Source organism: Hylobates moloch, unplaced genomic scaffold (genome assembly GCF_009828535.3).
Source record: "Hylobates moloch isolate HMO894 unplaced genomic scaffold, HMol_V3 SCAFFOLD_17, whole genome shotgun sequence".
NCBI classification, from domain to species: domain Eukaryota; kingdom Metazoa; phylum Chordata; class Mammalia; order Primates; family Hylobatidae; genus Hylobates; species Hylobates moloch.
Window position 1 is genome coordinate 35,527,272 of NW_026652292.1, and position 21,920 is coordinate 35,549,191.

A 21,920-nucleotide genomic window follows, 5' to 3' on the forward strand; every position below is an offset into this window, starting at 1 on the left:
GAGGTCTATCTTTGGTTGATATAAAATTTTAATTACATAAAGGCTTTCAAAAAGACTCAGGTCATGCATATCATTTTAGCTGGGTTAGTAAGTGTGACCCATGCAGGTACGATTTGGGGAGGCAGAGCTTCTTTTAGCAGCATCATCTTCCTTGCTAGCTAGTTCATCATAGAATCAATAGGTAAAAACAAGGAGCTATTATTTAAGGTCTTTGAAAGTCAGAGTACTTGGTGCATGGGTGATGTCAAATATATTTAGTAGAATAAAGTGCCCAGTGGAGGCAGAGGAGTTAGTCTCTCCTTGTGCTACTACTTTCCCTACAACAGTTGGCCCCTCTGCCCTGGACGGCATTTGTGCTATTGTTTCCTTTCCCATTTGTTGTTATTATTAATTTTTTCAGGTGTTTCAGAAAAAAATTCATTATCCTCAAAAGTTGTTCAGAGCAGGGTTGTCTTCTTAGGAAAAAGGAAATAAGCTACAGGCAGGTCTCACTCTAAGCAAAACTAAGTTGACAAAGTTTGTTTTCAAAGGTTCTTGTGTCTCCTATAGGTGTCGTTTCCTTTTTTGGGGGATGTGGGGGACGGAGTTTCACTCTTGTTGCCCAGGCTGGAGTGCAATGGTGCGATCTCGGCTCATCGTAACCTCCGCCTCCTGGGTTCAAGTGATTCTCTTGCCTCAGCCTCCTGAGTAGCTGGGATTACAGGCATGCACCACCATGCTCAGCTAATTTTATATTTTTAGTAGAGACGGGGTTTCTCCATGTTGGTCAGGCTGGTCTCGAACTCCCAACCTCAGGTTATCCGCCAGTCTTGGCCTCCCAAAATGCTGGGATTACAGGTATGAGCCACCACTCCTGGCCTTGTTTCCTTTTTTTAAGCTACGGTTTAGCTCTAATCCAGGACTGGTTGTATGCAAGTCGTCTTTAATCGCAACTAAAATTAAGCGTAATAGATACATCGGACCTGTTAGTATCTATCCTAAGGGTACTTGCCTCTTACAGAAGCACTGGCTAGAGTGTCGAGCATAAAGGGAGAATGAATATTGTCCCAAGAGTCTTGTATGCTTCTACACAAGTGAACTGCCAAATGCTAGCTCTAGTAGCACTTGAGACAAGCTCAGCATCTACAGTGAGATGTTCTAGAATGATTCATACCAACTGCCTGGTTTACAGGAAGTTGTTTTCCTCAATGCCTCTATTCTTCCATTCCTACTCTCTATGTGTCCCTAAAAAAATGAGTTTCTATAACAACTCCAAACAAGCTATTCTTGACTTTGTAAAAGTCAAAAAGGTATTTGCCACTTAAAGATGGACTGATTTGAGTTAAAATGTTTCTATTGTCAGTACACATAAGAATCTCCTGGGCAAGTTATTAAAAATGGAGATACCTAGTCCTCAAAGCAAGATGTTCTGATTCAGGAAGGGGGCTATGGTGGTGCTGGAATAGGGGCAGGAATCTTCATTTTTAAAAAGCATCTAAGCTCATTCTGGTGTAGACGATCCACAGGCCACATTGAGAGAAACACTGCCTTGAGGAATGATGGGTAAAAAGGAAATTTTATAATAGGTATCAGGTGAAATAATTTGAGATGATAAAAATTTATATGATCTACTGGCAAACCCAGTATTAAATTACTATTTAGTAATTTAGAAGAAAAGGCAATTTTTGGTTTTTAGAAAGAACAGTAAATAATTAAAAATTAATTTTCGAGGTCAATTTTGTGATCTTATAAGAAAATGTGATTATATTATTCACAAAAACTAAAGCAGATTGTTGTCAAAGTTTTGAGGTAAATTATAACTCAACCAACCGATCAATGAAATCTGAAACATTTTGAAGTGCTATTATTGAAATAGAAGAACAATATCTCAAGACAAGAAAGAATTCAATTATTTAACAAAAAATAAGTTTTCTTCTATGAGGAGGTAGGTATACTTATCTTAATAAAATCAATAATATTGTTTAACTTTATATGATTTCAAATTACTACAATGTGCAATTTTGAAAACAAAAGTTAAATGGGCTATTTTGGTGAGTTTGAACGTGAAAATCCTAAACCACTGGGTGACACAGACTACAAAAAGGTTAACTTTCTTGCCTTTTCAAGAAAATTCGCCAAGAATTCTCACATTGAATGGCTAGTTCATTTGAAGGAACAATTAATTTCATATTTGCAGAATATGCTATTGAATATGCTACTGCTATTGAAAACTGGACTTTAATATTCTTTGTTGAATCGAGATGCTGAAGTAACTTCCATCGGTTTGTTAGTGTGACTTAAAAAAAATCTCTTCAATAAATGTATACATTTCTTGATGATCCATCCTTTGCCCCCAAGTTCATTTTAATGTTGTAATAGAGATCACTTGTTGGATACAGGTTTTAAAACTAGTATGCTCTCAAAAGCAAGAGATGATACACAACCTGTTCTAACTTAGTTATACAATTTTACAGAAATTATGTGTATTTTATAATAAAATATTAATTCATTAATTATATGCCATGGACATCCTTCAACATCAATATACATTCATTCTTTTCCCTAAATACAAAGTACTATAAGTGAAAACAATTTTGACCCAGCTTTAGTTAACTTTAATTTTAGCTTATATGTTATTAGCGTTTATACTTTAATTTTGGAATCTAAGTTAAAATTATCTTTAGATTTTATAAGTCCTATGGACAGTTAAGAGTACTCATTAGGCCAAGTAAACACTGCTTTCTCGTTGACCTGTTTCAAGAAGTGAGAAGCCCGGATAAATAATTAACTTCTTTAGGATGGTTGTCTTATTGTTACCATGTGCACACTCTTCATTGTTATCATAAATACACTGTCAATACCTGAGGATGATTGAATTTTTCACTCTTCTTTGCATTGTATAAACCTAAGCTTTAGGTGATTCTTTTAAGATAACCCATTATTTTTCTGATATTGATGCTTTGTAGCAGTTAAATGTCTTACTAATGCTTTTCCCCTTAGATATGTGATTAAAAGTTCCCAGTCAAGATGGTAGGCTGAGCTTCATGTGGCAGCAAGCTCTGCTCACCCTAAATCTCTAGAAAGGATAGAAAAGATAATTGACTAAAATATATATATATATTTGATATAATTGACATATATATTTGATATAATTGACTAATATATATACACATAATCACACTGGAATTAAAAAAAAAAAGCAAACCCACAGTGTGTCAGAAACCATGAGGAATCCCTAAAAGATTTGAAGAGCGATCAGATCAACGAGGTAATAAAAGCCCAAAGAGAGCACGAGAGAGAGCTACAAAAGTCGGAGCCACTCCGTTAGAGTTCTACACTCAGAGATGGAGAATACTGGGAGCAGGTAGGGGCCCATGGGTGACCACTTGAGGGTATGAAGCAGTGGCAGCCAGGCAGTTTTGACTTCTACACAACAGAAATACTGAGAACTATGAGTGAGCCCTTGAGTGGGCGAAGCTGAGCAGAGCCCCGCTGGCTGCCTTGTCCAGGAGGAAAGAGGAGCACCTTGCTTGAAGACTGGCTGTCAAAGCGCCCCGTGTCCAGGCACGCTAACCTCGCCCCTCTCTTCCCTCAAGCAGGCTGCACAAACAGAAATGGCAGACAATTGAATTCAATCTCCACGAAAACACGAACACAAAAACAAGAATTTTCAAACATTAAAAAGGCAACACCGACACTTTGGGAGGCGAAGGCGGGCGGATCACCAGGTCAAGAGATCAAGACCATCCTGGCCAACGTGGTGAAACCCCATCTCTACTAAAAATACAAAAATTAGCTGGGCGTGGTGGCACGTGCCTGTAATCCCAGCTACTCAGGAGGCTGAGGCAGGAGAATCACTTGAACCTGGGAGGCAGAGGTTGCTGTGAGCCAATATGGTGCCGCTGCACTCCAGCCTGGCGACAGAGTGAGACTCCATCTCAAAAACAAAACAAAACAAAAAAGGCAACACTGAGAAAACAGCACTCTGAAGTCAATAAAGAGTAGAACTTATACCTAAGGAAACAGAGTAATACAGCAAGAGAGGCACAGGAAGAGACCACATCTACAAGAGGATCAAGTTGACATAATAATCAAAATCTTTTATGTTATGTTTAAGCAAAACAAAATGTGATTTAACACCTGCAACAATTGGATGCTTTTTTTTTTTTTTTTTACTGGTATTGATCCCTGAGGCAGCGGCTGATAGCTACTATCTGTTATTCATCTATTTCCATTGGGTCTTTATTTGAGTTTTTTCTCCTTTTATCCTTTCCAAATATTAATTAAATTGCTGCCAATGATTGTCTTTCTTTATGGTGTACTAGGAACTGTGCTATGTGTTTTTTACTACATTTCCTTTTAATCCTAACAATAATTCTATGACATAGTAGACTTATTATCTCCATTAGCAGATGAGAAAACTGAGGCTAAAAGAGGCCCAGAACCCTCCTTGGGGTCCTACAGTAATTGCTACAGCCGGTACAGGAACCTAAGTCTTTCTAATAACAAAGCAACTGCTCTTAACTCCTGATAAAAAAAAAGATTGTGAAAACTCCTACATTCTTCAAAACAAAAAAGTGGTCCTGTCTTTATAATACACCTCACTTCTCATAGATCTTTAAGTGCTCATTGCGCTTTTTGCAGGTTCTCCTATCAACTTCAAAGCAAGCTTAAAAAAAGGTTTCAGCTTACAAAAATACAGTGACATGCTTGAAAAAAATGTTTTTATCAGTGCCACATTCATCCTCTTCTTTTATCATTAGGCTCACAAACACAGGAGTCTGTCTACAGCATGAAAACTTGAGAGTGTTTTTCTTCAACTTGCTTATCTTTGAAGATCCAACTATAAAGCATTATAAAAGAAAGGCACCTTGATTTTAGGACAACTGCCTAGCTTGCTTTTGCATTGGTCTAATTTCTTTTAGTACTGTATGAGGCCTATTTTGAAGATTAGGCACTTAACATACTAAAACATCACTGAAGAACAAGATGAACATTGTTACTAAATGATGAGACATCTAGATAGTGGGGTAACTAGGCCAGTACAGTTGCACTTGAGCAATGATCAGTTTGGGAGCATAAAAAGATGCAGTGCTTTTAGCTCCTCTCATCTCTGAGCCTTCCTGGTCAGTTTGGGCAGGTGGGAAGGGGTATCACCAAGCATGGAGACCTCCTATAGGAACAAGTTTGGTCATCTTGGGCAGGACTGTGGGCTGCATTGCCATTATGGCCTTTATCAACGTAGAGGCAGCTCTTAGACTGACACCCAGTTATTCAGATTTTCAAAGTCTATTTGTTGTAGTGCTTCCATTTTTTTTCTTTGCCTTGCATATCACCAGTAGTGCTAAGTATTTTTTTTATATTTAATGAATAGTAATTATATGTGCCACCTGAAAGCACTGTGTGGAATAAACCTCAAGCCAATGCAGGGCAGAAGGGGGAACAAAGACATGAAAATGAAAGGGAATAGAAAACAGGAAAAAGAAAGAAAGGAAAGAGAGGGAGAGGGTGGCAAGAGTCGTTGATTACAGGTGTTCTGTGGGTAGAACACGACACCACTCTTCCAGGCTGACGGTCAGTTGGTGTGCACTATCTACCAATTATGGAAGTAGTGAAGTTGCTGCAGCCCTCCAAAGACCCTGAAATCCCTCAGGAACCCTTGGACCTCTTTGTGATCCAGTAACTAAAGAGTTAATATCTGCCACAGCAAAGAACTTGTTCAGCTACTCCAAGTGGTCAGAGCTATGCCATGGAATATGTTAGATGTTTGAATAACACCTTTGCTCTTTCCCTCACTAAGCAAATTTTCAAGAACAACCACAGACCTACTTGTTTGCTTAAATGGATTATTCATTCATTTGCATGTTTTGATGTGATCACTAACTGCTAGTATCTTGGCTCAGTGTTACAGCATTTCTTTTAAGAAAAATATCTATGGCTTAGAAACCCTTCATCTCCCCACCGACCCTTGCACACCTAACCCCACCGTACCACCCCACAGCCCCTGTAGCCCCACTGCCCCCACTCTAATCCTTCTCATAGACTACAGTACTTTTTTTTTTTTTGAGACAGAGTTTCGCTCTTGTTGCCTAGGCTGGAGTGCAATTGTGCGATCTCGGCTCACACAACCTCCACCTCCGGGGTTCAAGTGACTCTCCCAAGTAGCTGGGGTTACAGGCGCCTGCCACCACGCCCGGCTAATTTTTTGTGTTTTTAGTATAGATGGGGTTTCACCATGTTGGCGAGGCTGGTCTCGAACTCCTGACCTCAGGTAATCCACCCATCTCAGCCTCCCAAAGTGTTGGGATTACCAGCGTGAGCCACTGTGCCCATCTGACTACAGCACTTTTTAATGTGATCCAGGAACACCCTGCATTAGAATCATCTGGTGAAACTTGGTAACTATTCCAGTTCCTGAGTTCCATCCTAGACCTCTTGAACTAAAAACTCTGGGGACATTCTTACGCAACTAGAACTTTGAGAACCTTTGAAAGATGAAGGTACGATTTTGGTGTTTTTTCTTTTGCTTCTTCCAAATATGTGACACATTCGCTGTTTGTTAGAACCACTGTCTGTCCTGGTCATCTTTCTCCTCAGAGATCCATTTAGAGCTCACAATGATCAGGAAGACAAGTAAGAGATGCTGGTTGTCTGGGGTGTCCTTGTAATATTTTAACTCAGGAAAGAACTTGAAAGCTTTCAAATCCTAGGTCTGGCAGAATAATGCCTTTTATGGAATTCCTTTTTTTTTTTTTTAAGGATCTCTGTTTATTAGGCATTGAAAATAAACAAAAAAGATGAAACAGCCTGACTCTCACATCAATTTGGGACAACTCGGTTTCCGTACTTGCACTGGAATTGACCAAATTGTCCTGAATATATTCTGTTCACCAGCAGTTCATTTCTAGTAATACAATGACTATCAATAGCAACAGAAAATAAACCCACTTCCTCCCCTGGCCATCTCTTCCCACTGACTTCTTCTGGGAGGAGGCCTTTGAATAAGAAACTTCTGCTAATATTCAAAGGAAGACCACAGCTGTGTTGAAGGGTTCAGCTTGGAGATAGCTGAACTATTCTGAGTAATAAAATGGAAAGAGTGGTTCTGGCTTTTATTTTTTTGCCTTTGGGAAGGATGGGTCAAAGAAATGAGGAAAAGAAAAAAAAGGGTGAGCTACAGGGAGAAGGCAGGAGCCTGAGTTGTAAAACACCTGCTGTTTTTGAAGGACGGAGACTGCCAACATTTTACTTTTCCAGCTCAAGGTGCAATGGAAACCCCTCTGGCTCCCCAAACCTTCAGTGAAGCCTGTCCTGCACACACATGCCTTTGATAAGTGGTCTGCAGTGAAAACTAAGGGAAACTGCTGAGTCCTTGTTTAGGTTATTGCAGTACAGCACAGGGTCGGGGGGGCAATCCCCAAACCCAAGTCAGAAGAAGTAGGAGCCGGAAGCTAGAAGTGACCTTGAGAAATCAAGCCAGTTGCTCCTTCACAGATCTGCAGAGAGCATCAGATTTTTTGAATAACACAAGGTGATGTTTGGAACTAACTTTGTCCTGATTTTAAGGAGCACGGTAACGCAGCTTTTATATTTCCTACATTGTCTTTTCTACTTTAAAATAATGTGGATGCTTGTAATTCTCGGTGCTATCTCAGTAGTTCAGAATTCAGCAATCTCTTTAAAGAGATTGTTCCATAAAGCCCAGTATTTTCTGTGGGTTTCACTGACAGAAAAGAAGGGAGATTTGCAGTGATGGTCGAAGGAATAAAAAAGAATTAAGATTTTTGAAAAAGAACACAGTTTAGAAGATGAGTAAGAAGAAGAAAGTGGGAAAATGGGAGGGAGAAAGTTGGTTGGGGGCAGGTGATGGAATGTTCCTTGCTAGGTTTTGTAACACAGGCTGCTCCACCCAATCCTGAGGAGCTATGGACAATCTTAGGGTTAGTGGGGAGAGCAGGGCCCCCAGCTGGTAGGTACAGACCTAGTGGGAGAACTGGACACCGTACCTGGTTGCATGCCACTCAGCCCGAGAACAACTAATTTCTCCCCATGAGGACTAAGAACTCCAGGATTCAGAGAAATCAAAGGCAACCCCTTCCTACAAAGAAATGAAACTTCAGGCTTGTTAAATGGCTCGTATCAGGTCTAGAAAATTCTCTTTAACTTAAAGAAACAGCAATTACTGAAATGCATTTTAAAGGCTTGCCTTATTCTCCTTCTGCATAAAACTGCTTTTTGAAAAATGACTGAGGAGCAAACCATGCTTATGTGTGTGTGTGTGTGTGTGTGTGTGTGTGTGTGTGTGATGTTGGCTTTGTCACACACATACATCTCACATCTGGTTTCTAGATGAACCAGAAGTGAAAGGCTGGAGAGCTGGGAGAAGGAGAAGTCCTGGAGAAGCTGCAATCTAGATCCTCAATGACTGAGAGCACATGAGGCAACCTCAAATTTTTAAAGGTGACAATTTCGAAGAGAAATAGGAAGTACTGTAGGATTGTAAAACAAACACTAAGGGAGATTCTTTTTCCACAAATCCAGGTTTCTTTCTCTACCCAATAATTGTCGATTACCTTCTATTCCAGAATAAGAAAAACAAACACTCAAACATGGTATGGATGTCCGTCTGAGAGATTTATCTGCTTTGCCATTTTTTGGGGACAGATTTTTAATTGTCTGGTTGTAACTAATCACATCGCCACACAGGTTGCTTTTGAAAACCAGGGGAGCTGTTTTATTCTTCTGATAATTATAAGAAAAACAAGAAAAGAGAAGTGTGTCCCTCTTTACCTCAAGAGACCTACTGCCACCCCTGGAAACACACAGGCTCTGTTGCCAGGACCAAGGCTGAAAAAGCCGTTGTGGTGTGCAGTCGTGCAGCTGCAGAGAGATGTGGACTGTTATAATAAATACAAACAGCTGATTCTACAGTGTAGGTTCTTACTTTGGGGAGAAGGAAACCTCATATGGTTTTTGGCTTTGATTTTTTTCTATAACCAGGTGTCTCATCTTCGGTTACTTTTTCCTGATAATATCTACTGCTATTGAGTGTTCTAGATGTTTTTTTCCACCTTTGATATGCCAGACAGAATGAAGTATAATCTTTCTCCCTTGGTGGCAATTTAAACAAAGAGAGACATATTTCTTGTCTATTTACTGGTGGTTAATATAGCAGTTAAATGTCTCCAACTTTTTAACTCTTTTTCTCTCCCTTACTCCTCAGATGCTGGAAAAACAAATAATCTATTGCTCTAGATGATTCCCTGGACTTCAAAGCCACGCCATAAATATCATTATTGTGCCTTGTCTGAAAGGATAGAACATTTCTAATATTTTTGAAAAAATAGATAGTTGGATTTTTGCTCATGAGGCATAGTTTTGTTCTTCCAATAGCTGGAATTATTCTTTTGTTAAAGAAGTCAATTTCATTTTGTTTTGAAAACAAAAAGCATGCACAAAGACATTCTTTTAGCATAGAAATCCATCATATCAGAAATAGTTTTAATCAAGGCAAAGAAGAAGCCTTTAATGGCAAAAGCGTATTCATCATCTAATCATTTATGAAAGGGTTTTATTTGACTTGGCTTGGAAATTGTTTTAGCAGATTGCGTGAAACAAGGCATCTCCTGCAGACTGAATCATAACACATACATTTGTCCAATATTCTTAGCTAGTTTTAAACATTTGATGTGTGTATGCACAATTGAAAGTAAGTCAGAAAGAGCCTTTATTATTTTTAATTATTATACTCATATGTATTTGTATTTCATTAAAATTTCTTTTCGCTCTCCTTTTTTGAAGTAAATTATAATTTCATTTTAATGCTTTTAATATTTTAGAGGTTATATAATTTTGATCAAATTAGGTAAATCATCTCACAATGCATCTCATACTTTATTTGAGGGTAATGTATTTCACATTGTATTTATTTCAGCAACTGTAAAAACAGTTGTTTATATTACAAGTGGTCATATCTTCTTGTAGGCTACTAAAGTTGATACAAGGCCAGTTGAATGGGCAATATTTTCTTATTTTTTGAGATGCTTAAACATATATCAGTTTTAGCCTCTTGAGTGCAGGAAGAGTTCTTATAACAAGGGCAAATCATGGCATATTGCCCTAAGCTATGCTGTTTGGAAACCTCTTTTCACATAACTAAGAAAAGCGACAGTTCCTTTTAAGGCAGGGTGAGGATAACTATATTAAGGGAACTCTTCCCTGTAAGCTAAATGATACTGTTGAGCTAAAATTAATATTAAAAGAATAGCTGGTGCCTGAGCAGAAAGAATCTTGAAGGTCAAATTGAGTGTGCAGCAGGGAACCAGGACCCTAAATATGCCAAGGGAGCTGTTCAATGGCAAAGTCTCTGAAGATGGGTAATCTGCCTTTCTCACAGGCCAGCTCCAGGGGTCTTCTCCTTGTCCTGGCTAACTCTCCCATCCAGTGTTCTGTTCACCTCCTCCTCTAAGTGGACTGGTTGATTAAAGGCTTACACAATGATGGCCCTCAAGGTATTTGCAGGTTAGGAGAGGGCAGACTCTATCACAGTCCAGGCATCCAGCCCTAGATCTTCCTCATATCCCACTGGGATCATGTCCACAAGACTCCTCAGGGTAGGAGACTTGGGGAGGGGTTAGAGGAAACCTGAGTTTCCTTGACCAGTGAGCATGGTCCAGAGACCATGGAACAAGGCTTGGGGCGGGCACTCAATGCATGTTATTAATAGTTCTGCCATCTTGCCGTCTGCCTTGTGAAGGAGCAAATCGATGTTCTTTTTGGAAATGTTGATCCTTAGACTATAATTTAAGTATTTAGTTGGTATTTAAAAATGAGGATGGGAAATTTCAGAGTGTCCCTCCTCCAATTCCCAAGTAAAAATACTAAAAAAGAAAATAAGTCAAGGCAAACATTATCTAAAACTCACTAGCGGTCACCTCACAAGAAAGGGAAGACAACATCATGCATAAACTTCAAAAAGTGGTGGCTAGGGGAAGAAACAGAAGGTTCTGGTGCCACCGGAGGAAAGCTAACCTTCCCACCTATTCTCTATGTCCAGAAGCAATACTGGGGGAAGGCAGATAATTCTTCTGATAAGCCTGTGAATTCTCTCTAATACACTCCAGGTTGGAGAAGCAAACTCTAAGGTGAGTGAGCAGCCTAGAAAGGTCAAGGAAAATCCTTCAGCAGAAAAGTCCTAAACACCACAACAGGATCACACAAGAGGCAGAAGGGGGATGAGCTGCCAGGGCTGGCCCTGCCCTGGTACAGGGCACTGAATGAGATCTCAGGAAATGGAACGGAATCTGGGTCCCCAGTAAGGACTACCCTGGAGACCAGCACAGCTAACATTTATGCCACAGAAGAGTGGATTCAAAGCCACACTCAAATCGCAGTTCTGAGGGGAAAGCAAATTTATCACACTGGATTAGAACTTGCAGAAGCACTTGTCATCCATCAGCCAGATCAAAAGAACTAGTGCGACCCCTATTCATATAGCACAACAAATTCCTGAGAGCCTGAGAGAATACTGATAAAATGATTGACACAGACATATCCTGGCTAAGATTCTTAACCTTAAAGACAAAGATTTCTTTGGAAATCCAGGCAGAAAAGCAAATCATTTTCAAAGAGGGAAATTTAGGTTGTCTGCATACTTCTCCACAGTAAATTTAAATGCCAGAATCTTGAAATAAAGACCATGTAGATTGCTTATAAAAATGAAACATTAGCTGGGTGCAGTGGCCCATGTCTGTAATCTCAGCACTTTGGGAAGCCGAGGCAGGAGGATTGTTTGAGGCCAGGAGTTCTAGACCATCTTGGACAACAAAGCAAGACTCTGTCTCTACAAAAAATTTTAAAAATATTAAAGCTGGGCATGGTAATATGTGCCTGTAGTCCCACCTATTCGGGAGGCTGAAGTGGAGGGATTTGTGTCCAAGAGTTCAAGGCTGCAGGGAGCTGTGATTGTGCCACTGCAGTCCAGCCTGAGTGACGAAGCAAGACCCTGTCTCAAAAAATAAAAAAGAAAGAAAGAAAAAGGAAGGAAGGAAGGATATCTTGTACTAAAAAAGACCAAGGGATGCTGCTGGGATAGGAAACAACAGGGAATAGTTTGCTGGCTTATCTTAGAAGAGCAGAAGAGAGAAGTTTCAAAGAGGGAAGATTAATATGGGTAGTTCATAAAATTTGACCAGGGATAGTGTGGTTAAGGGAGGAGAGTCTTTCTGAGGCATTTCTATTATGGAGTTAAACCCAGGTAAGCTGCCTGATTAACAGTAAGTGTGTTCCTCAGACATTTCAACTTGCATTAGAAGGAAGAAGCCCTGGAGGTCTTCTGGACAACTGCTTTTTCAGGGATTAAGGAGGGTGGGTGAAATAAATTGGGCTTGGACTGGAGTAAAAAGAAGAGTGACACCAGCCACAAAGCGTGCACCAGGCCCTGGGAGAATGAGAGTGCAGGGTGTGCTGAGGGCCTGGCTGTTACCTGAAGCTGAACCACACTGTTGAGTAACTCCAAATTCCAGTCTATGTACGAGAGAGCTTTGCCTGCAGTGATTCACTGTCCTGTAATAGTCCAGTCTGTGAGCTGTTTCACTCAAAGTATCCCGGGATCTCTTCTTTTTGTATCGTGTTCTTACGTTCCCAGTGCACAGTGGCATATTAATACTTGGAGAAATCTTGCTTTAAAGAACAGCACTTACAGCTACGTTTCTAAAATGTGAACATAGAATCCTTTTTCCCTGTGGTGGCTAGGAGCAACAGTTTGGAAAATACTGCCACATGCTGATATAAAACAGTTTTCAATATGTAAATATCTAATAAGGTCACATTGAGAGAGTACACATAAAAGGAGAATGGGGGGAAAAAGAAAGGTGATAGCTTTGGGGCCTGTGAAGGAAAATCTTACCCACTCCTGGAAACAAGTTACTTGCTGGTGAAAATAGCCCAAGCACCTTTTGGTTTCAAGTTGTTGTGGGCTGGATTAGTTAAATGATACATACACAGATGAGGAGGGGGCCGTCAGTCTTTTGTTAATGCCCACTGGGGCCCTGGCCTTACACCTGTTGCTGTCAAGGTGCTTAACTGATCATTCCTATAGCTAACATATGGAAAAAATCAGTCTTGGTTTCTCACCAGTATTAAGAACAAGACTAGAAAAAAGGGTTGAACTGAATATTTCCCAGAAGGTTTTTACTAAATCCTACGTGCAAACCAATAGTCAGGCCAGGGGTTCTTATGAACCCAAACTTCGGTGAGGCATTGTGTTGACATATGGGAAGAAGCCCTTTCAGAAAGGGCTTAAGACCCAAAAGGAAGTAAAGGAAAGGTTAGTTCAGAGAATATTTTGATATTTTGGGTTTTTTTAAAAAAAGTTTAGTCTTTTGTAACCTTAAATTGTTCTTAGGAAAAAAAATTTTAGCTTCATGATCAGAAAAGCAACATGTTAGAGTCAAGCTTACAGTTTACAAGGAAGGGAGCTAAATAGATCTGCAAGACAGATCCTCTGTTATAACATTTATTTTGTGTCCAAGCTCCATTCAGTTGAGTACAAGTCTATTGGCAGGGGTTATCTATTGTGTTAAAACAATTGCTAAGCTATAGAGTATTAAAATCTAACACTAAACAAAATCTGGGAGCAAATAAATTCTAGTTAAATGGAATTCTTTTTTTTTTTTTTTTTGAGATAGGGTTCGCTTTGTCACCCAGGCTGGAGTGCAGTGGTGCAATCTCAGCTCACTGCAACCTCCGCCTCTTGGGTTCAAATGATTCTCCTGCCCCAGCCTCCTGAGTAGCTGGGAGATGCGCACCACCATGCCTGGCTAATTTTTATATTTTTGGGGTTTCACCATGTTGGCCAGGCTGGTCTTGAACACCTGACCTCAGGTGATCAGCCTGCCTCGGCCTCCCAAAGTGCTGGGATTACAGGCATGAGCCACCGCACCCGGCCTGGTTAAATAGAATTATGTGAAAGAATAAACTTGAGAAGCTAACAAAAATTTGTATTACTTCTGTACTCCAAACGAGAGAATGGCAAGCAGATTGGCTTCTGTCTTCATGGAGCTTATAGTGGTATTTACAAAACAGACAACAAACAAAAGGCATGTTTCAACCAAAGGCCACAGAAAGGGAGAGGAATGAGGATTTGGGGAGTTTCATTTATGCTTGATTCCTTGTCTTGTGATATTCTGTGTTTGAAGAGAGGCAGCCCAGTATGAGGAGGTGGAATGCGGATGGGAACACAGTCTGTGGAATCAGAAAGGCATGAGATTGACCCCAGCCTTGTTTAGTCGTGTTATGCCTTTGGGCAAGTTACCTAACCTCTCTGAGCTTTAGTTTCCTCATAGAATTCCTATTCATGGTTTGAGAGGAATAAACAGCATAATGTGTATCTGGTATATAGCAAGTCCTCAATAAATAATGAATATTTTTAACAGTTAATATATTGGGCAAAGATGATAAGAGATGGAGGGTGTATCTGGGCAAGAGGTTTAAGGAATTGGATGGGAACCTGGAAAGGAAGAAACGAGGTAGAAGGCTATGAAAATAGTATGAGTTTAAAAGGCATATGGAGTTATTAGATGAATGTTTGTTAATTTGAACACTAGGATAATTACTTCTAACAAGAAAAAATAGTCTTTTTGGAGTCCCTACATTCACTTAGCAAGGCCTTTCATTTTGCTCCCATCAGTATCTATTAAATCTTAGTGAATATAATCCCAGCACTTTGGGAGGCTGAGGCGGGCGGATCATGAGGTCAGGAGATCGAGACCACAGTGAAACCCCGTCTCTACTAAAAATACAAAAAATTGGCCGGGCGTGGTGGCGGGCGCCTGTAGTCCCAGCTACTCGGGGAGGCTGAGGCAGGAGAATGGCGTGAACCCAGGAGGCGGAGCTTGCAGTGAGCCGAGACTGCGCCACTGCACTCCAGCCTGGGCGACAGAGCGAGACTCCATCTCAAAAAAAAAAAAAAAAAAAAAAAAAAAAAAAAAAAAAAAAAAAAAAAATCTTAGTGAATAAATATTTAGTAATAGAATCTCATTTTTTCTAAAGCATAGAATCTCTCTTCTTTCCCATTTTATTACAAGCAAATAAATAAATTTTCTAATTATACCATGCAGCAAATAATTTATCTGGAAGCCCTGTTATATGGAAATCCATGCCTAGTCAGGTATGTTTAGGACATTTCTTGTGGGAGTTGGCGTAAAAACTCCAATCTCAAAAAATTTTAGGGTCTGTAGCAGCACACTCAGAAGCATTTTCACTGGAAGTTGCCAATCTAAGCAGCTGTGGCCAATCATAATCCATAGCAAATCCATTGGCCACATTTATTTATTTCTTCCAGGTTGACAGGTAATGGGGAAAGCAAATGCATTCTGGAAGCAATGACCTTCGAAAACTGCTTTTGATAATACCAGTGTCTTGGGATGACAGCCATCTATGCTGGCTTTGCAGCCTCTCCACCTCTGCTTGGCTGAGTCAGATGCATTTGCTTGGCTTCAGCCAGCAGGAGATGGCAAAATCTGGGGGCACTTGTGACCTAGTGCCACTTGGGTGCCGCCTACTGCTCTCTACCAGCCTTTGCTGTGGGTAAGGAGGCATCTGAGGGCATACATTTAATGGACTTCTGGTGGGAAACCTCTCTTCCAACAATCATTGTTTGACTCTGGCATCATAAATCACAAATACATTTACATATTACAAACAGATGTAAGTAAAGTGCAGTTTCATGATTCCTAGAATAATATAATATAAAATGATTTATAATATAAAATGATCAAAATATCATGGGGCTGGTAATAAAATTTTAATGCTAATAAAAGTAATAAAATTATAGACAGTGCTCAATTATTTTGATATTATTATATGTCAAATGCTGTATTAAGCACTTACAACGAATCTCATGTTGTGATTATAATATGCTGGCGAAGTAGCTGGTATTCTACTCATTTTTTCAAATGAAGAAAGATATACACGGAAAGAGGTAAAGCGAAGGTCACATAGCTAGTAAATGCATTAGTCATGCTTAAACCCCAGGTCTACTGACTTTGAAGTCTACATTATATGGCAAACAACTCTCATGTTAGGCTCTGTACCATTAATAACGTTAGTAATGGATAACCTGGAAACTCTGCACATTGGTTTAAAATGGGTTCATTAAAACTGCTCTATCTATTTCATGGGACATTATAAGCAATAAAAGACATAAACATTTTGCAAGTCCTTTGAAAAAAGTTAAAATCCTATGTACATATTAGTAATCATATGTATACATACACAGATGGTGCCCTATTTATGACAGTTCAAATTAACGATTACTTGACTAAAAGCAATATGCATTCAGTAGAAACCATGGTACAGTATTCAATAAATTACATGAGATAGTCAACACTTTATTATAAAATAGGCTTTGTGTGAGATGATTTTGCCCAACTGTAGGCTAATGTAAGTGTTCAGAGCATGTTTAAGGTGGGCTAGGCTAAGCTATGACATTTGGTAGTTAGGTATATTAAATGTGTTTTCAGTTTATAATATTTCCAACTTAAGAATGTTTATAAGGATGTAACCCCATCATAACTCAAGGAATATCTGCATATATATTCTATATAAATAAATAATACACTTACGCTTTAAACATAAGCATGCTAACATACATACAGAGGCACGATGGTATGTGGAGAAAGTGTTAAACTTGCAATCTGAAGACTTGGATTTTAGCCTCAGATATATGATTTGAATATGCCACGTCTCAACACTCACTTGTGAAATGGGGGTGATATTACACTTAATAAAGAATTTTCCCATCTAAAGACTGTACGTACAATATACCACATATTTATGTATATGTATATTATTATTTAATTATTTAATAATTATTTATTTTCTACTTACATACTCCAGAATTATAAAAAATAGAATTTCAGAATTTTAAAAAATTTTGCTACAACAGAAATTTAATTCTTTTCTTTATCTTGCTTCCCCAGTTATATAAAATAAACATATACTTTCTAATTCTGATATATTTTAACGTTCCTAAATGAAATGGTAAATTACTTAGTATTTCTAGCATTGTTTAAGAAAAATAGCAGTGGCAGGATCAAGAGTTGGCAGACCTGACTTAAAAAGTTTTGTGTTCAGAAAATAAATGCTTACTTTATGACACATACACGAGTTTATTTTCTGCAGTATTGTTCCAAAATAACACTTTTGGAAACAACGCAAATTGTTAAATTGATTAAGCTTGTCACCCATTTACTGAAGTATTATGCAACTCTAAAGAATAATCAGTTACTCTTTATTAAAATGTGGAAAGATATACAGGATTTATATATGTTAAAAAAACAAGGATCAGAGCATTGCACATAATATTCTACTTCATGAGTAAAAAGCCGGGGTGGGGGGTAGTATTTATGTTTGTATTTGCTTCTGTGAACATAAAGAAACTTCAGATGGACATATAAGAAATTAAGAAGAGTGGTTTCTACGGGGTAGGGGCTGGAAAGACCCAGAAAGCGGCAGATGAGGGTTAAAGGTAGCTTCACTGTACACCATTTTACACTTACTGCTTTTTCAGTCAGAATGTAATTTCTACTTAAAAGATAAAAGAATTCAAATGCTTTTTAAAAAGGTGAATGCTTTAAAGGGGTATTATTCAGAGTTTAAAGTTATGAATCAGATTGCTTAATCCAGATGTCAAATGAAGTCAATCTAGTTTAAGAGGGATTGAGTTTTGATTTGTGGAAGAGGTGAATGAAGAGAGAACAGGATACATTTTGGAGCATAATACATCGGGAGGCATCAGATGCTGAGGGGGTTACATTGATAACAGGATTTAAAATGTGAACTGTGGCATGGGCTACTGACAGTGAGGAGGCATTCAGGAGCAGGGAAGGGTTGCAAAGGAGAGGAGAAGGAGAACAAGGATAAACTCTGTCTGCTCTGCAGTTCTGCCTGGGTCCCTTGGAGCTTTACTTCACCAAAAATCAGACCTTGTCAGGCCTTCAGAGTCAGAAAGAGGACTTGGTTAGCATTTGTGGCAACTCACTGAAAAGCGTGACACCAGGCAACGTGTGTCACCACCGTGCTCTACCACCACCCACACTGGAGCTGGAGCGAAACAAAGATGGAAGAAAGTTCCCAGGGATTTCTGCCTAACATCAGAACTCCTTCCCTGGCATGAAGTCACAGCAATAAAATGGAGGTTATAATACTTAATTTGTTATCCGAGGTGAAGAAATAAGAGAAATACGGGACCTTTTAGAAAGTCTCACAAAAGTAACAGTTCTGAATTATGACCCGGTATTGAAACAAGATGACAGATGAGGAGGAGATGCAATGTGAAACAAGGATGAACCTTTCTGGAAGACAGATGGTCATCGGGTCATTCCAAACTTGCTTTCTGTGTGTTTGAATTAGCCGAGGACTTGATCACTAAGCTGTTTACGAACAAGGAGAATACTGAACTCAGGAAGATAACGTATCGCAAGATGTTTCTACAGTACAAAAACGAAAAACAACCTTTAGGCTTAGAATTGCTTTAACTAGACCATACTCTGGTAAGGAGAAAGATGCGACTACGAGTAGTGTGGTCACTTGTAGGCATCTTTTTTCCCCCCTCACAATAAACAACAGTTGCACATCATTTACCTAAAATATTAATCATCTCAGGCATGTGTGAGCTTCTTACATGCAGTCACTCAGTACCACATCCCAGAGAATTGCAGTGATATCTCTGGTAGAAATTTAAACTATTTACCCGAAAGGAAAGTACTCCTTTGTCTAGCTCATTTTCCTAACTATATATTACTTTATGAATCAGAAAAGTTCAGAAAACTTTATACTGAGAAATAGAAAATAGCTAAAATGTGAAGCACAAAGTACCATTTCATGAGTCCCGTTCCTTTCTCATTTGAATACTGGGCTTAGGAAACATGATGAATTGTGTGGATATTTGCAGTCACTTAAAGGAGGGCTTGTCATCTCTGTACTATTGACATTATGGCCTGAATCATTCTTTGTTGTGGGGTTGTCCTGGGCATTGCAGGATGTTCAACAGCATCCCTAGCTTCTACTCACTAGAGGCCAGTAGCACCCTCCAGTTGTGGCAATAAAAAATGCCTCCATACATTGGCAAATGTCCCCTGGGGGTCAAAATTGCTCCCTTTGGGAACTGCTGACCTACAGGACAGCTCATTTCCTGTCTAACTCCTCTGTGTTGATAGGGGTAACATACCTCAGTCTCATTCAACAGAAATGAAACCCAACAAAGGAAGTAAATGCAATGGTTATCATTAAGCAAAACCACGTATCAATGAAGTGGATGTATTCCCTCTCCCTTCCCCCAACAAAACCCCAGCTGACCAAGACATTTTCTCACAGAATGAAGACTTCCTACTTTCCCAGACCTCCCACACGAAAGAAAAAAACAAGACAAAGAAAATTCATTATACACATATGAGTACCAGATAGAGAATCATTCCTTGTTACGAAACTCTCCCCAGAAGCTAAAACGTTCTCTGCCTTGGTGTAAACCATACTGAATAGCAAACGAGAAAAGAACTCACTGTTTCCAGAAGAGGTTTTGTGGAATTTCGTCAGGTCAACATTTGGTGGTCTGTTGGGTTTTGGTGGAGGTGGACCCAAGGTAAACAAGGGAGGCAATGGCTTCTGTTTTGGGGTGGCTGAATTCTTGTCTCCCTTTTCCTTTTCCTGGCTTTGGCCCCATGGCCCCCCCACTGTCAGCTTAGAAGGGGCCTTAGGGAACCTGGCAGGAGGAGTCCCTGAGGCCAACTCTTCCTGATTGATTTTACTCTGGAAGGTGTTCTTAGCAGCATCTATCTTCCTATCTTCCTTTTTTTCTTCACCATTTTTGGAGAGGCCTGGGCCTCCCCTGCTCGCAGCAGGTTTCAAAACCACTCCAGGAAAGGGCGAACTTGAAATCTCCCCTGCATGGTCTTTATTTTCTGAGTCTTCCCTTGCTGGTTTTAAAGGGCCGCTTTTGGACCTGACTCCCAGGGGTGCTGGGGACCCTTTTGATGAAGACACATTCTTCACGGGGCTTTCGTCTTCATGGGAGTTCTCGGTACTTAGGGGCGGCTTCTGGCCAAAGGCAGGTTTGGGGAAGAGGGGCTTGGGTTCAAGATCTTGTGATGCTGACATAAATTTCCCTTTAACCCCAGTCAATTTGGGGAACACTTGCTTCTGTTCATTTTCCGGGGTTGGAGGAGTAGGCCCAGATTTTGGGCCTAGTGGCTTTAAGTCATGGTCTTGGTTTACACTGTGAAGAGACGGCTTGTTTCCAGGAGGCCAGGGAAACGTAGGTTTGGAATCTTCTTTGGGCAAGTTGATGGGCTTGGGGCCTACAGGTTTCGGAAATCCCACTTTCGCCTCGGGGTCTCTGGTGGTCAAGTTGGCTGGTGTTCCAAATCTTTGGCCCGCTCCAGTGGGCTTTAGAAACGGGGGCTTGGGTTCCTTGTCAGGCTTTTCCTCAGAAGAAGGTTTGACTGCCACAGGTGGCTTTGGGGACCCAAACTTAGGTACGTTGCTGGGTCCTGCAGGAGGGCTGGCATTTCCTTGGTTGTTGAATAAGTTCTTTCTTGCTTGTATTCCTGAAGATGAGTTTGGCCCTGTGACTCTGAAGGGTCGGCTATTGACTGAGACATCCTCTGTTGGGTTGCCCCCTGTGTTAAATTTCGCCATGAGGGACTTTACATCTGCCTTTCCATCCTACAAACATAGGGAACAAAAACTAGCTGAGAGACAAAAGTCTTACTTGCACAGTTTAAAATACTGTACCTTAAAGAGCTTCCTGGTTTGAGGCCTGCAGCATTGCTGATTGGTTAGCAAGATATTGTAACATTCATCTTCCTCTCTGGCAAAATAAGTTGCGAGAGTTTCTTGAAAGAGGAAGGCTATGGTTGTGCATATAGTTTTTCTTTTGGTTATCTCGGACTGACCTGCTTATTTTTACTTAAAGAAAAAATCCTTTCTTTATTCTCACTGTTTCTCTAGCTATCTTGTTGGATTTACTCTAACTTGGTATTATTTATTTTTAAAGTTTCACTTGAAAAAATATGGAAGTGACTAAAAAAGGATTTCTTCCATATTTTATAATTAAAACTCTTAAGTAGAAACTACCTTTAAAAAATGAAAGTAAGTTCTTCTGTAAATTGAGGCTGTGTGCTTTAGACAGCATGGCCGTGTTTAACATACATCTCTGTGGTTTACAGGAGTTTTTTGTTTTTTGGTTTTTTTTTTGCTTCTATCCACATTTAAGTTCTGTTTGTTAACAGGGAGATGTGGTAGAAAAACCTCGCTCATTTTTATAAGTAAGTAATAAAATGACTTCTTCTACTTATTTGTAATTATTTAGCACTAATGATTCACCTGTATCCATACTAGCAGGTGAGTACACTCACTTTCAGAATTGTTCTGTTTAGAGGTCATGGTCTGGAGGCACAAGCGGGAAGATAAGGAAGAGGTAATAGGGACAGGCTGTCGGTCTCATTTCCAGACCTTTCTTTCCACAGGCATCCCTTTTTCTCAGAGGTGCTTTTACTAGGTCTCCCTTGCTTGTCTAGAATTAAGGTATTACTTAGCAAAGATAATAGGCATTCACTTTTCTCTGTGAATGTAATCCCATTTTACCTGGGAAAATTAATGGTGTGTTTGCTCTTTGTCTCGAAAGCAAGGAGTTAAAATTTTTAGTTCTTTTAGAAATATTTGAAAATTGGAGGCTTCCAAAAAATCACTGAAGTTAACCAATGTGGCCATGACAATTTCCCTTTTCATGCTTTAAAATTCACCCTTAACATGCTTTCCTCCTTCTCATCCCCCACCTTTCATTGCTCCATACCCAGGCACATTTCATCTTTCAAGGTGCAAAACCAGGTCCCTCCAGCTGGAAAGGTTGCTCCCACCTCCTGACTCATGCACACTTCAGG

The 21,920-nt window shown here is 39.8% G+C and overlaps 1 protein-coding gene across 3 annotated transcripts in view; it reads right to left on the reverse strand.

Annotated features, from left to right (window-relative positions):
- FYB1 (FYN binding protein 1) overlaps nucleotides 1–21,920 on the reverse strand; it is a 165,708-nt gene that overhangs the window by 77,750 nt on the left and 66,038 nt on the right. For all 3 annotated transcript variants that reach the window (XM_032135673.2, XM_058430255.1, XM_058430254.1), the window contains exon 2: nucleotides 19,542–20,703. In XM_032135673.2, coding sequence (XP_031991564.1) covers nucleotides 19,542–20,703 — 1,162 coding nt within the window. The remainder of the gene's footprint in view (nucleotides 1–19,541; nucleotides 20,704–21,920) is intronic.